At 38.1% G+C, this 16648-nt stretch overlaps 1 protein-coding gene across 1 annotated transcript in view; it reads right to left on the bottom strand.

Annotated features, from left to right (window-relative positions):
- PCDH15 (protocadherin related 15) overlaps positions 1–13379 on the bottom strand; it is a 723362-nt gene extending 709983 nt beyond the window's left edge. The window contains exons 1-3 of the mRNA XM_059172504.1: positions 13217–13379; positions 4145–4159; positions 3568–3633 (exon numbers count right to left, since the gene is read on the bottom strand). Of these exons, the coding sequence (XP_059028487.1) occupies positions 3568–3633; positions 4145–4159; positions 13217–13379 (244 nt within the window). The remainder of the gene's footprint in view (positions 1–3567; positions 3634–4144; positions 4160–13216) is intronic.
- Positions 13380–16648: the final 3269 nt, after the last annotated feature.

Genomic DNA, 16648 nt, shown 5'->3' with positions numbered 1-16648 from the left:
TAAGTTCTCCAGAAGGAATTTTTATATATTTCTCACTTTCCTGAGCAAGAAAATACATCCAAGTCCATTTCTCGGTACACATTCTCCTCTCTAAATGGGATTGCACACTGAGCCCACTTTAGCTTGACAGATTTCTGATGGTTGTCAGGAACCAGCGTTTGCCCATTTTTGTGTTGACTTTGTGTCCTTAAAACCGAAGCTTGATTTTCTTATAGTTTTGATGAATATAAACTCCTGGTCCAGATTGTGGGCAAGATAAAGAATCTCTTCTTATGCTGTTGAGAATAATGTTCAAAGAGGGGAAGAACTGAAAAGAGTCCAGAGTTACTAAGAAGTTTATGGCTCTCCACCCATTAATTCTTTCAAACATACATATTTGTGCAAATGCATTTAGCATACATATTTAGCATACATTTAACATACATATCCACAAAGAGGAAATATTCCCATCCCCCAGAGTCTAAAAATTATGAATGATGCAGAAGCCTGTGACAAATAATGGACATTCTATAAATGTATGTCAATGACTTACATGAGAAAATTAAGTATATATATTTTTTAAAAGCTGAGCTATTAAAAGCTCTACTTTAGTGGAGGACAGATTTAGCAATACATATCTACAATACCTGTAGACATCAATAAAGCAAACCAAAGGTAAGCTGACACATAATAAACTTACTATTTTGGCTTGATAAGGGATTTGCTCTGCCTTATTTTTTAAAAGATTTTACTTGTTCATTTTATTTGACAGAGAGAGAGAGAGAGCACTAGCGGTGGGGAAGGACAGAAGGAGAGGGAGATGGAGACAATCTCAAGCAGGCTCCCTGCTGAGTGCAGAGCCCAGTGTGGGGCTCGATCTCACGACCCTGAGATCATGACCTGAGCTGAAACCAAAAGTCAGACACTTAACTGACTGAGCCATCCTGGTGCCCCTCTGCCTTTCTTTTAAGAAGTCCCAAAACTTAGGGACACCTGAGTGGCTCAGTTGGTTAAGCGATTGCCTTTGGCTCAGGTCATAATCCCAGCGTCCTGGGATTGAGTCCCACATCAGGCTCATTGCTGGGCAGGGAGCCTGCTTCTCCCTCTGCCTCTGCCTGCCACGCTGTCTGCCTGTGCTCGCTCTCACTCCTCTCTCTCTCTTTCTGACAAATAAATAAATTAAATTAAAAAAAAGAAGTCCCAAAACTTAAAAATGATGTGTATTATATTGATAAAATCAAATACCCACATGTTTTATTGCTACTAATTAAAAGATTCAGAAAAAGAGAAATTAAGGTAGTTTAAGAGGAGGCTCAGAATGAACTGTCTGACTGGAAGTTTCTTAGATGGCCTGAAGAAAAATATGAAACACATTTTCATGCATTGCTTCCTGCAGACTTTTGAGACAAGGATGACTGCGCACTGTATTATAATCTTTGGCAGAGGTTCACTTGATCATATTTTTAGAAATTTAATGTAAAATAAAAATGCAAACATTTAGTCTCTAGACAAGTATTTATATTCCATGTGATGACACTCAAATGACTTTGGCAGGATTCTGAGGAGTTGGCAGTTTCTACAAAATATGCCAATTAAAGAATACAATGTTCCTACGCTGTATCATGCCACCTGCTTCTACAACACAAATATTGAACGCTTATCACACGCACTACCGGATACTCTATGGTAACATGTCTGCTGAGCTCCTGGTCCTTTGGAAAATGAGACTGAGTCATAAAAAAGGAGGCAAAATATCATCATTACTCAGGACATTTGGCAAAATAAGCTCTGTATGTTAAAACATGTTAAAACAAAATTATTTAATAAAACTAAGTGCTTTAGTTCAACTCAGCATAGGTGTTCAAGTGAATCAGTGAACAATAAAGAAACTAAAATAGAGAATGGCATTCTATCACTTTTTTTTTCCCCTTTTTGGTTTCTGGTTAAAAAGACAAACTGTTTTCCTTGTAGATTTGTTTTTGAAATATTATAGATTTGTATTTCAAAAATAGTTAATGATAAATAAACCATGATTTTCTACATGTATGAAAAAATTTTTTGGTATTCTTTTTTTTTTCATTTTCTGTAGACACACATAAGATTTACTTTGAACTTATTCAAAAACATCATAATAATGCATCGACTTTATCTGCTTTCAGGCTCAATACAGACTGGCTTTTTTTTTTTAAGATATTATTTATTTATTTGACAGAGAAAGTCACAGTGAGAGAGGGAACACAAGTTGGAGGAGCATGAGAGGGAGAAGCAGGCTTCCCACTAAGCAGACAGCCCAATGTGGGGCCCGATCCCAGGACCCTAGAATCATGACCTGAGCCAAAGGCGGGAGCTTAACGACTGAGCCACCCCAGCACCCCCAGACTGGCTTTTTAAAAAATAATGAGAAAACTCAAGGTTTTGTGATTTTTTTAATGTTGCTAAAATTTAGTACAGATCATTTATTTTGTTTAAACAGAAGCCAGCAAAGCTATGGATATTTTTGGCTAATTCCAAAGGATATGCAAGAATAAAAAGAATTAGGCCAACTCTTCTAAGGAATAAAGGAATGTTTCTAATGTGGAACAATGAAAGTATCACTTATGTCATAGAAGGCTTCAAGATATATGTGGGTTAAATTCCAGGAAAAAAGATAATTCTCTAGTAAGCCCCATATGTATATGTATATATAAGTCTGGAAGACAGACTTTTTTCAAGCAGACAGAAAACATGGACCAAACAAACCCAATGGAAGCCCAATGGAAAGTCCACTGTGGAATTAGTACACAAACTGTGCCTCAGAGCACACTCGCACACTTAGAATAGTTTGAAACAGAAACCAAGCCTCAAGAGATACTGTTTTACTGCAATCCTAACAGGGAAGAAGAATCTGAAAACACTCACACACTGGAGATGAAAGAGGCTCAGAGAGAATTGTAGAACAAAGTACCAAATGTATTTATTTTGGGCTTTGATAAGGAAAAGTACTTCTTGAAGAATGTAATGTGGATTTGATATTAGTTGTTCTTTATGGCAGACGACCTGAACCAACATGCCAGCTTCTTCCTCTGCTCTCAGAACCTTTGGTCAGGTTCTCTGTTCCTAAGAATTTCCAGTTTTACCATTAACCATTCATAAATGCCCATGTCTGGTAGACTATGGAGCTTAAACCTTACCAGATTCCAGCCAGCATAAGCGGGCTGTGGAAGGCTTACCTTGTGGTCCACTTCTTTTGGAAGAATGCAGTGTATCTTACTTAGGTGACCAGGTGTTTATATGCACGATAGTCAACTCTACCCACTGACAAAGAAAAACCCCAGCCCTATCTGAAAGCACTCTTTCGGACTGATCCTGAGTAAAATGCTCCTTTACGATCAAGAATGAACAACCTTTCTAGTCATGGAGAAGTTTCTCCTATATTAAACAAGTAAAGCATTTCCAGCATAGGTCCTAATTCAAGTTCGTACAGGGAAGAAATTAAGGGAGTGCGGTTTGTGGATTTGGGCTGAAGCTTTCCTTTAGTACTTCCACATGTAGCAAGTCTGGGGTTGAAAGGAGAAGAGAAGTCATTTGTAAAATTCAAAGTTCACTCACCATTCCGACTTTCTTCATCGATAGCAACTATGGTGGCTGGTGGTCCTCCCCTAGCTAGTTTGCAATCTAAAGAGAGAAAACAACCAAAGGTAAGAAGAAGCAACTGCAGGACACTCACCCTGAGATGAAATTCATTGATATTTAAAAAAGAAAAATCCCACAATCAAATCAATAGGCATCATTACTTTACTTTTAATAATTTTTTAGCTTAAAAAAATTTCATGAGAACCACATAGATTCCTTGCGACATTATAACACAATCACTTTGTACACCACAAAACTACTCAAATCTTACTGAGAAAACACCAGCAGAGACCACTGGAGAGCAGAAGTCCTTCAGGACAGAGATAATGGGATGGTAATTTAACCCAAAGAAATAACATAAAGGAATGATTAACAAGGATAAATTGTAATTAAAGCTTCACAACAGAAACAAACATAATTGGACTTTAATTGTGATAAAGGGTCTAATTAAAGGGAGTGAATAGAATTTTAATAATGTTCTAAAGAGAATGAAACAAAGACAGACAAGCAGTGTTCATGAGGTTGTTTGGCATTTTTATTTTTGTCATCTTACCCTCATATTGCCAGTCTGGAGTCAAAAGTATAGAGTCATCAATGGAAGCAGATCAGAAAAATGGAAGAAAGAAAGGAAGAAAGAATATATGTATATATTTAGTGTGGATTGAAAGATATAAATAGCACTATATAACAACAGATACATCACATAATGACTTGAGGAAAAGAAATACATAAAATCCTTCTCTCAGATTTTCCAGTTTTAATGTAATATTAACACAGTAACTTGATAATATATGTCATTAGCACCTCCAAACTTTAATAATAAAGTTATTATATTACTAATATTATATTATATGGATAGGCTTGCAAATACTACAAAGTACATTTATATGTTCTCTGTGAAAAGGGAAATACAAGTTACTTCTGAACAGTCTATTATCCCTATGTTGAACAAACCTTAAGGATAGTGCCTGTACATCAAGAGACATGACCAATTTGTTGTCTAATGCCCTGCTAATACCTTGCCAAGAGTCTCATGATAACGAACATGTAAAAAGTACCATGAGCTATACTATCCATAATAATTAACATGTGAAGCCTTTGCCCACAAGATGTCACAGCTTTGCTTGTGAGATGTAAAGCACTCTGGGAGGTCTTCCGTGAACCTGAAGGGGCTGTGTTGGCAGTTATAGCTCCAAAGCACAGTCCTTTGACTACAGCGTAAGACAGATTTGCTTAAAGCCATCCAAGTATGTCTGTTATTTGGAAGATTCTGTTTATTCATGCATTCATTTGTCCATTCATTCATTTGAACTCTATTATGCACATGGGCATGAATAATAAAGCCTTCAGTATGCTCCATTCTATACTGTAAGGTACATGCTGTCTCACGTGGAGCTGAAAATCTCAGAGGTCTCCGGTGTTTTTCTTTGCCTCCTCATTAATGTTCTAGGAACTCCAAGTCACAAAATTTTAGATTTAAAATATCTCAGAGTCATTACACTCCTCCTCCTTCCTCCACCCCCGACATACACGGTCACTCCTGCTCTTGCAATGATTTCCTCACTACCTCCCAGAAGCTTTGTTATCACCATGTGTTCATTGATTCATCCCGTGAGAATTACATTCATGCACCCAAATCAAAGGTAAAATAATGGCATCTCTCTGCACAAAACCGTGTATGTTTCCTCCGGAGTACAGAAAACTTTCTTACGATACCATTTAAAGCTTTTCAAATCTAAGTGGTTTAGGACAATATTTCAAAAGATGTCAGGTTTCAACATGGTTTATTTACAATTAAGCTTTGTGCCTTTCAGCTATATCAGACCCCTGACTCTTGCAGGAACATACTTTGGATGTTTAGGGAAGTTCTGTTAACTGAATTCATTCTTGCCTCTTTGTGCCCAGCAAAGCTCTGCTCCTTTTGGTAGAACATGATTTCTCCTATTTCATGAAAACTTGCCCACATCCCCACTTGGAATTTGTCTTTTACTTCTTGTTCTCATATATTTTCATCTAGTTTTGTATTCCTCTACGCATTCAAACATTATTCATTCACTCAGGAAAATTTGTGGATGAATTACACTGTGCTGAACAGGGGAATACAAAATTAACAGCTCTGTTCTTCAAAGGTCTCAGGTGAAACAGGTTGGAGACTAACGAGAACAAAGATGCATAAACAATCACACAAGTGTAGGGCAACGTGGTCCATGTGGAGGCAATTCCTTAATCAGTTCACTGACAACATAAATGATTAAAAGGAAAAAAAGACAATGCATGTGGGGAGTGGAAATGGGATACACAAGAAGGCAGAGGCCATTTGTGCAGAAGAGGATAAACGAAACCTGACCAGTTCTTTCCAGAAGCAGTTCTCATATTACCGAACATCTCTTCCCTTTGTCCTTGAGAGAGTAGTTACTTTTCCAAAGTATTCCTTCACCAGCTGGGTATCATTAAATGTATGGGTATGCTTTCTCTACTCAGCTAAGCCAAGTGCGACTTCCCACCTCCCAGCTCTAACTAACCCCCTGACCCCTCCACTCAATCCATTCCCTAGCCACAACCAACCCAATTCTTGTTGGCTGTGCCATCCGCTCAAATGCCCTTCCTCCTTCTCTTCTTCCCTGGCTTGACTTCTATTTCTTTAAAAAAAAAAAAAAAAAAAAAAAACCAAACCTGGCAAGGCATCCCCTCTTCCAGAAAATCTTCCTTGTTGTTAGCCCAGATTCAGTGACTCTTCTCTGTAATTCCTCAGTGCCCACGATGTTCCATGCCACACATTACACCACAGCAAAGACAAGTATGTCTTTCTCACAAGAGCTCATCAGACCAAATCTCCATCATAAACATCTTTAAATTTTTTATTTTTTTATAAACATATATTTTTTATAAACATATATTTTTATCCCCAGGTCTGTCCATCATAAACATCTTAACAACATTAGTAACCATCATAGTCATTACATTCCACCTTAGTAAACCAGTTCTTAAGACATGGTCCTAAAAGAATGTGTGTTGATTTTTCCTGAACTACAGTCTGCCCAGCTACAACCTCCCATTCAAACCTCCTCCATCCGCCCTGAGAGCTGCCTGAAGTCTCTGTTTTCACGACATCTTCAACATAGAGGTTCAGCTGTGGTTCCTCCCACTTAGTCTGCATTAGGAGACTTTCCCTAAGCTTTCCTCTTCCAGCAGACTCCACCTTCCCCTCACCCCAGTAAGAGTCTTTTTTTTTTTTTTTAAGGTTCTTATTTATTTGACAGAGAGAGAAACAGCAAGAGAGGGAACACAAGCAGAGGGAGTGGGAAAGGGAGAAGCAGACTTCCAGATGAGAAGAGAGCCTGACGAGGGGCTCGATCCCACTGAGATCATGACCTGAGCCAAAGGCAGACACTTAACGACTGAGTCACCCAGGCGCACTCTGCCCCCCCCCCCCCCAGTAAGATTGTCTTATATCTAACAAATACTTCAGTTATTTGTGATCAAACCAAAAGTGATGTATTTTTTTTTAAAGACTAACAATGCTAGTGAAGAGAGATTAGTCAGATATCTAAAAATAACCTGTTAATAGCATTGTTCACAACAGCTGAAATGTTTGTTTTGGAATGATGCATTCATGAAAGCATGATTAATTAGTTTTGAAAGGCCCCAAAGTATTTTCAACAACGAAGTATAGTCAGAATTGTCTTGAAAAGAAAGTAATTTTAGATGGAATAGCCAGGGATGTATTGTGTATGCAAAATATCCAAATGGACATCAAAATAAAGATTAGAAAGCAATTTGGGGGCTGGGTGATGCTGTTCTCTATGGCCTATGGATAATTTGTCCAGCACATGAAAGGCAGGTTAGTTGATGACGCTTGTACCTTGGAAATGGAGTTCCCTAATCTATTTAATTTCATCCTTGACTGTCTGGGTTAAATCACAAATTCATTGTTTTTCATGCCTCAAATTTCTAACCTCTTAGGCCACTACCTGCTTCCCATAACCAATTTATTGTAAAGTGCAGGCTATGAATACAAATATCTGAATGCTCAGTGTGATATATTTTTGCAAATTTGTCATCAAGCTAAGAATAAGCCATGTATTTTTAAATAATCTCATGCAACAAGTTGGATTTAACACCCCAAAAGAAGTATTAGAAAAAGACATAATATCCTGGTTTTAAAGGCACTATATCTGTGATATGCTATTCTCACTGAAGCCTGAAGCTTAGAGCATGGCACAAATGGGTTACAGAAAGGCAACCATCCAAAATTGTCAAAACATGCTCATTCCTTACCAGGAGGTCACTATAGGCAGGAAAACCACATTTCAAACTTAGCTTATTTTCAAAATATCCTTTTATGGCCAAACAATGTGTTTTCAATAAAATTTCAATAAAACCTACTTACTTGTTTGGTGTTTGTGGGGGGAGGGTAATATTGATATTGTAGGTGCCATGGCTGTATTAATCACTTGCATATTTTACTTACCATAGACCTCTCTTCTGAGTCCTACTGTCCAGGTGATACCTACACTTGGAATATCAAAGTTTCCTTAAACATATTGTTATCCTGAGCCCAAACCTGGCCTCTTTCAGTATGTGTTACATCAGTGAATAAGCACACTTCCGCAGAAACCAGAAACCAGGTGATCACCTTGGAGTTTAACCATTTCCCTCATGTGCCTGGACTGAATCCACCAACAAGTCTTGAATTCCTACAGAAAAAAAGCTTCTCATATCTACCTACTGCGTTCAGTCTCCCGTGTCAGCACACTGATCCAATCTCTTACTTCTCAAACAGGTTTGGTAACTATTTTCTCTATTGGCAATCTTGCCCCATTCTTTAATATCTTAATCTACATGATCTTTTATAAGGAACAACTGGCTTACCATTTCATGATCTTCCATTGCTTTTAGGTTAAAACATGTTTTTTTTTTTTTTTTTTTTTTTAATGACCTACAATCCTCTGCACAGTCTGATTTTAGAATGAAAACCAAACTGCAAGGCCTACCAGGACCTGTATGATATGGACTCCTCTTCTCTCCTCTCCCATCTGTTCCTGTACGTTCACTTGTTGTCAACATTCCAAATGGACTTGTTTCTTTTCCTCAGGTATTCTATTCTCCATCCTGAGCTACCTCAAGACCTTTCCATATTGCAGTATTTCTTGTTTCTAATCTTTACTCTCAGCCCTTTATTCACTTGCATATCCTTTAGATTTTGGTGTATGCCTTACTTTCTCAAAGAAACCATTTCCAAGCCTCAGGTTCCCTGATATATACTCTCATAACTCTGCCTTCTAGTGCCAGTTTATGAATATCTGATTCCTCACTGACAGATCTTCTATTCCTCAGGGTTGTGTCCCGGGGCAGATTTTCTAGAACATAATTGATTCTCAGCGATTATTTATTGAACAAAAGAATTTATGGCTTCAACCAAATTTACACAACTTTTTCAAAGCCCACTGTAACTTAATCTTTATTTTTCCTTTTTAATATTAGAAATATCATTCTCATATACAAGTAATGGAGAAGGAATGAACAACAAATTGTCTTAAGATAGAATCATTAATGCTACCTCAGGAGAAGTGTGAAGGGGAAGCAGGATGGGCGAGGTCAAAATAAGTCACTTGGGTACACAGAGCTGAAGGCAATCAAGACCCAACAGTCAGGAAAAGCCTTTTACCTTTTTTTTTTAGCAGTGTAAAAGAATCTAGAAAGGAGGCCTATACCAACAAGACAGTTATCACCAGAGATAACTATTTCATCTTAGAGACTTGTCTGCATGTTAAGGCAAACATCTATTTACCAAACACTTCTTCTTCACATTATCCTGTGAATTGTCTTCCTCCTCTTTGAAGCCCCAGATCTCTGTCCCTTTCCTTAGTCCAAGATGGTATGTATATAAACCTCAACTGCCTGGCTGCCTTTGATTCTCATAGCTTTGTGAGTAATTAATTTTGGTTTCCTCTTTTTAATTTGTCATTATGGGGGTGGGGTGGTTTCAGCCAAGAACCTAGAGAGATAGAGGGAAAATGGCTTTCCCCTTACATGTGAAAATCTACTACTGAGGTAAAAGAAGGGATAGGCCAGTTTTGAAGGACTTTGAGATTCTGTGGCATGAGTAATGGAAGACTGTGGAGAGGTCAGAATGATCGAGAAAGAGGAGAAATTGTAAAACAAGGGAGGAGAAGACGTTCGCTTGTCTCCAGCTGACTAAAATTTCTGTTAAGATTTTATATGCCAACAATCCAGTTGTCTGCACTGAAGAACAATCAGGGAGCAAGACCACCAATATCCTAATAATAGCAAGATGTGTCCCAAGGTCTTTTTTAACTTGGTCAAATTGTACTTGAAGAAATAAAACTCAAAGACCTCAGATACCAAATATTTTATGACAGCAAAAATCACCACTACTTTTGTGTCACCTTAGAATTTTCACACACCTATTTCCTTACCAGCTGCCTATGATTATCAATAAATTATTCTATCACCCATCAGGGTATTTGATATTATGGAATCATTCAATGTATTTGTGGTACTATGGAATATCCTCCTTCATGGAAAATGGATAAAAGAAATAACTCATTAAATTCTTGGTCATTTCAAATCTTTTGGGAGAGTGTTTTCAGATGTTAAAGCAATTGATCCCTAATATAGTACAGAAGTAAGAACATGTGCTTTAGAGTCAGAAAACCTAATTTCAAATCCTAACTGTGGTCTTTAATAGTAACATAATATTGAACACATTATTAACTTCTCATACCTCAGTTAACATAAATAGGAATAATAGCAAGTGTAAGTACCTCATAGATTTATTGCAATAAGGATAAATGAGATAATCTATGGTAATTTCTTAGAATAGTGGCTAGCAAATTGTACAGGCAGAATACATACACTTCTAATTTCTACAGTATCATTATTTTAGAAACAATATATTTGGAAAGTCATTCCTATTTTTCCCTCTTGATCAAAAGACAGTAGAGAATCTCTTGGCTTCTCCTAAATATTCATTTGGGGGGTGATCTTATTGACATCTGTGATCAAGAGGTACATTCCCATTAAGGATAAAAGTAGTCATATGAGATTGTACTGATGATTGAGTAGACATAAATATGCTAGAATTCTTATTGCAGATATCAATGTTAGATACACTATCTTAGATTAAATTTAATAGAGGCATATATGATGCTTGAAGTCCAGGTTTAGAAGGTAGAGGGGTGCTCACAGTCATCCACTGGTTCCTCCGTAGTCCTGAAATGTACTGGTGTCCAAGTGATCAAGCAGAAAGGTCAAGAAAGACTTACAGATCTCATGAAACATCTACTCTTCTCAGCATTCCTCTGGTATCAGTTTGGATATTCAAAGTCATCTGAACTCTCTTGTTTAGAAGCCAATATTTGCACACACGCACACACACACACACACACACACTCTGAATAAGTTGCTTAGTTCCAAGCAATCTGGCCTCTCATTCAAAGTGGTTCTTGTCTCTCTTTAAATTTCATGTTGCACAGTTATTTTACTTTCAGTTTGCTTGTCACAAGCAGCAGTCTATTCTCACGTTGATTTTCAGAATATTCATTTCCAGATAAATACACATAGGAGTGAAATCTGAAGACAGAAAGATTCCCTCATCCAGTGTTATTATTAACTGGATTATATGATTTGGTTAAGATGTTCCAACAGCATGGTCTGGTAATACCCCCTGAAGTCATTATCGAGTAACATTCTCCATCAAGGCTTTCGTTAGGACACTTTATGGTAGAGACCGTGGCTCCCTCAGCTACTGTTTTCTTCTGAAGTTACTTCACTTCACTGTAATCAGTCTGGCTGGCATTTGGTGAGAGAGAGAAACGCATTCTTAAGAAGTTAACGGATGAAAGCAATCGAAATAAAGACAAATCAGGGGCTTGTACAAAAAAGGCAGGGTAGAAATTGTCAGTGGAAGTCTGATGAAAAGATCAAGCAAACATTTTAAGGTTATTTTTGCTCACAGGGAATATTACTATACTTGATTATCTTATAATTTTATGTAAATGTATTGTCCAATATGTTAGTCTTTGTACCCAAATGTGAATTTCTTTTTTTAAGAGTTTATGTATTTATTTTTGTGTGCATGCATGAGAGAGAGAGACAGAGACAGAGAAAGTATACACAGGAGCCTGAGAGAGGGGTGGGGGATGGTGATGGGGGAGAAACAGAGAGAGAAGCAGACTTTAAATGATTTAAATGTTCCTGCTAGGTAAATTCTACAAAATTTGCTTATCTCTTCATTTTAAAAATTACTTTCACATAATTTTAAATTCACATATTTTAAGTTTATGTAAAATTTAAATTTCACATAATTATGTAAGTAGCAGTTTCTTACCCTTTTCAACTTTCATAAGAAAGCCGTATTTTATTAGCAGATCAAAATAGGCCCAAGATGTATTAGCATTTGTGACGTGCATTTAACATACTGGAACAGTGACAGTACATTTAGTTACATGTCTATACATTGTAAAGGATATAGAGTGATTGGAAGTCATGCAAAGGATTTTCTTTTAAAAATTATCTGAGGAATGCTTACAACTAAAATAAAAAATTTCTTTTAATATAGTAACATAGAGTAAATTGTGTATCTCTTATATAAGTTCTTTGCAAGATTTTGCTCTTATCCTAAAGTCATCTCAAAAGGCATTTTCTGTCGGGTAGCTCATCCTACCACATTATCCAATTTGTCTTTAGGTTTTATCATTGAAATATAAAGGAGAAAAGAAGGCATAAGGGTTTGTGCCAATGAGGAAAAGAAAATTATTCAAGAAACACTTTATGAAAAACAGTTAAAGAATTCATGTTGTTTCCAAAAGCTAATTTATTTTATTTTCTAATTATTCTTAATGAGGTAGCTCAGAAGAAGTTCTCAGTCATGATTCTTACTCAGATCCTCAACAAGGTCAAAGGATAAAAGAGCACATCAACATTGTTGATTGAAACGGCATTCTCCAACAGAGAGATCCTGAAGAAGCCCTTCTTTGCAGCCTGCTTGCCTATTTAAGTCAACTTCCTTGCTACAAGCCAATTATGAGTACCCAAGCTGCCAGTAAAAAGGCAAATTATGGGGTAAGTCATAGAGACAAAAGTTTAAGAACACCAAACCCCAAATACTGTATCCACGTAAGCATCACATCTGTTTTCTTCAATTTTTCCCCCAGCTTTGAGATATTATTGACATAGAACATGCATGACTTTAAGGTGGATGATGTAATGATCTGATCCACATCTAGGCTGTGAAGTGACTGCCAGAGTAAGGTTAGTTAGTACTTTCATACCCTCACATCATTTGCCCCTGCGTGTGTGTAAAGCATTTAAGCTGTACTCCCCGCTAAACTTTCAGCATAGAACACAGAATTGTTAATTATAGTCACCGTGTTGGACATTAGAGCTTCAGAAATTTCTCATTTTAGGGCTGGAAGATTGCATTTTCATTTATTTTTAGATTAAGAAATTATCTCTTGATTTCTTTTTCGACTCATTGGTGTTCAGGTGTATGCTTAATATTCACACATTTATGAATTTTCCAGTTTTCTTTCTATTACTGATTTCTAGTTTTATACCACTGTGGTCAGAAAACAAATACTCAGTATGATTTAAATCTTACATTTGCTTTGTGACCTAACAAATGACCGATCTTGGAGAATGTTCCATGTGAGAAGAATATGTGTGCTGTTGGATGGGATGTTCTGAATGTGTCTGTTAGCTCCATTGGGTTTAAGGTGTGGTTCTAGTTCAATGTTTCCTTCTTGATACTCTATCTGGACCATCCTTCCGTTGTTGAAAGTGGAGTATTAAAGTCCTGTTATTGTTTTGTTGTCTGTCATTTCCTTAAGAACTTTTTATATTTGCTTAATATATACAGGTGCTCCAATATTGGGTGCATATATAATTGTTATAATTTCTCATTTAATTTATCCCTTTCTTCAATATGTAATGATCTCTTTGCATCTTATTACAGTTTTTTTTTGTTTTGTTTTGTTTTGTTTTTTTACTTAAAATCTATTTTGTTTGATGTCAGTATAGCTACTCATGTTCTCTTTTGGTCTCCATTTTCATGGAATATCCTTTTCCACCCCTTCCTTTGAGTCTGTATATGTGTTTGACACTAAAGTGATCTCTCACAGGCATCACTGATGGGCCTTGTTTTTTAAAACACTTAATCAATATGCCTTTTGATTGGAGAATTCATTCCACTTTCCTTATAGCAATTATTGATAGGTGTGGAATTACTATTCCCATTTCATTGTTTTCTGGCTATTTTGCAGAACCCTTGTTCCTTTCTTCCTCTTCTGCTTTCATTTCTGTGAACTGGTAATTTTCATTTGATATCTTTGATTCTCTCTTCTCTCTCTCTCTCTTTGTAGATCTAGTGAGAATTTTTATTTTTTAGTTACCACGGGGCTTACATAAAACATCTCATAGATATAGCAGTGCATTTTAAGGTGATAATGTGTCTTTAATTGCATGCAGTAACACTACACTCTTACTGTCACCCCTCATAATTTTCATTTTTGGTGTTACAATTTACCTCTCTTTATACTGTGTATCTACAACTCATTATTGTAGCTACAGTTATTTTTAATGCTTTTGTCCTTTAACTTCCACCCTAGAGTTAGGTGATTAACACACACCACATCACAGAATTAGAATATCCTGAATATTCGTGATTCTTACATGATTCTTACATTCTTGCCTTGGTGTCTGGGCATTTGAGGAGGTAGGTACGGCTTCTAGTCTTTACAGATTGGCTTTGGCAGGCAAAGCCCTTCACCAGTCAGCTCATCCAGAGACTCTGGTGGTGTCTGTTGGCAGGCTTACTATTGGATTCCTTGGGTGGACAGATATGGTGCCTGGGTCAGCAGGGGGTCAGGCCTGGTGCTTTGGCACATGGAGAGCAGCCTGGTGCCTGGGTCCATGATGATGAGCTCAAGCATGGGTTTACAGGGGTCAACCAGGTGCAAGTTACTACTGGTGAGGATATAGATTCCGAGTGCCCAGGGTCTAGCCCAGTATTGGGATGGGCCAGGAATCTGGGTTTCATGGAAGCTGGCTTGAGGGCAATGGGGACCAGCCTGGTGCCTGGGTAAGCCTAGAGCCTGGTTTGGAGTCAGCCTGGTGGTTAATTCAGTGAGGACCTGTGTGTTCTTAAGGTACATGGGCAGTCTGGTCCCTACAAGCTGGTCTGGATTCTAGGTCCATGGAGGTTGGCCTGGCACTGGGATGGGTGGAAAGTCTGGGTCTGTAGAAGTCATCCTGATGCTTGTGGGTGCCAACCTTGTGCCTGGATTTGCAGGGGCTTATGGAGAGCCTAGTGGCACAGAAGGTGGAAAACACCAGGGTAATCTAAGAATCCCAGTTTGTTGAGGCTGTTGGAAGCCTGCCAGTATCCTTGGGAACCAGTAGGCGCCAGTGAGGTCTGGGAGCCTCATGCATATGTTCCAGGTGTAGCAATACTTCAACAAAAAGCTGATCCACTAGATCTACAAGATCCATTGTGCTGGAGTACATTTCCTACTAAGTGAAAGAATATGAACTTATATTTCTGGACCATCAGAAGAGTGTGACAATATAGAACTGTTTTTAAAGATTTATTTATGTATGAGAGAGAAAGAAAGAGAGGGAGCGAGCACACAAGCAGGGGAAGAGGCAGAGGAAGAGACAGAATCTCAAGGAGACTCCCCACTGAGTGCAGAGCCTAAGGGGATGCAGAGCCTTAGGGGATGCAGGGCTCAATACTATGACCCTGAGATCATGGGCCTGAGCCAAAAACAAGAGTCTATGGTTTAACTGACTGAGCCACCCAGGCTCCCAATTATGGAACTTTCTGTTTCATTGTCTATGATATAACTATTCTATGTATGAAGTGTGGGGGCTGTTAAAGGAAGCAGGGAAACATATTTGGTTGCACTGTCTGGCTGGAAAATTCACATATTTAAATACACATAGATAAGAGGAAATTCGGAAATGTTTTCCCTTTGCTTTATTTTCCCATTTCTAAATGCTAGGGACATTTCTCTTCTCTCAAGAAGAGAAAGAAGAGGGACACCTGGGTGGCTCAGTTGGTTAAGCAGCTGCCTTCAGCTCAGGTCATGATCCCAGCGCCCTGGGATCGAGTCCCATATCGGGCTCCTTGCTCGGCAGGGAGCCTGCTTCTCCCTCTGCCTCTGCCTGCCTCTCTGTCTGCCTGTGCTCACTCGCTCTCTCTCCCTCTATCTCTGACAAATAAATAAATAAAATCTTAAAAAAAAAAAATTACAAAAAAAAAAAAAAAAAAAGAGAAAGAAGAAGGCCTAAGAGTGGCATGGTGAGAGGCTAGAGCTGAGAGTTATGGGAGAAGTGCCTAAAAAATAACAAAACCCACAAAATGTCGGTGTCCTACATCTCCATGTGCTTCTGTGGCTTGCTTTTACTGTCTTCCTCAGGCACAATTCCTAGTGACACGATGTGCTGAGGGCCAAACAGCTAGAAGTCATTCCAGGGGACAGCTGAATATAGAACCACAAGCTCCCAATGAATCTCTGGTCTCTTCATTGTGTCACAATGAATACCAAGCGTCAGAGGGGTAAAGTCGTCATGTGTCAACTATTCTTAAAATGATAGTCTTTCATTTCACAAATAAGCCTTTTCTGCATCGTCAGCCTTGCAGATTGATATAAAAAACAAGTCAGGGTCATAATATGATCCTACATTTCTTGGACAGAGAGAAACTTTGGTTGACAAGTTTGGCAAAAGGCAGTGTGGCCACGGTTCAAACGTGCCTGTGCTTATTCCAATTAATCCCTTCAAGAAAAGGAAGGGGGTACTATAATTTCAGACAAAGCCATAAGAATAAAAATCATGTTATTGATAAACTATTTTGTGGGGGGAGCTTGGAAGTTTTCCTTAGAGTCTTCAAAGACTGAAAATAACCAAGTATTGAAGATGATGATACCACCCTTGGCATTTAGAGATGATATTTTTGACAGCTTGGTATCCACATGTACAACACACGATGCATGGAGCTTTACGTCCTGCAGAGCCTACCATTCCCAGGTTC

This window comes from Mustela lutreola, chromosome 4 (genome assembly GCF_030435805.1).
Source record: "Mustela lutreola isolate mMusLut2 chromosome 4, mMusLut2.pri, whole genome shotgun sequence".
Lineage (NCBI taxonomy): Eukaryota > Metazoa > Chordata > Mammalia > Carnivora > Mustelidae > Mustela > Mustela lutreola.
Note: the sequence above shows the minus strand (reverse complement) of the source record. Positions and strands in the feature narration are given on the sequence as shown.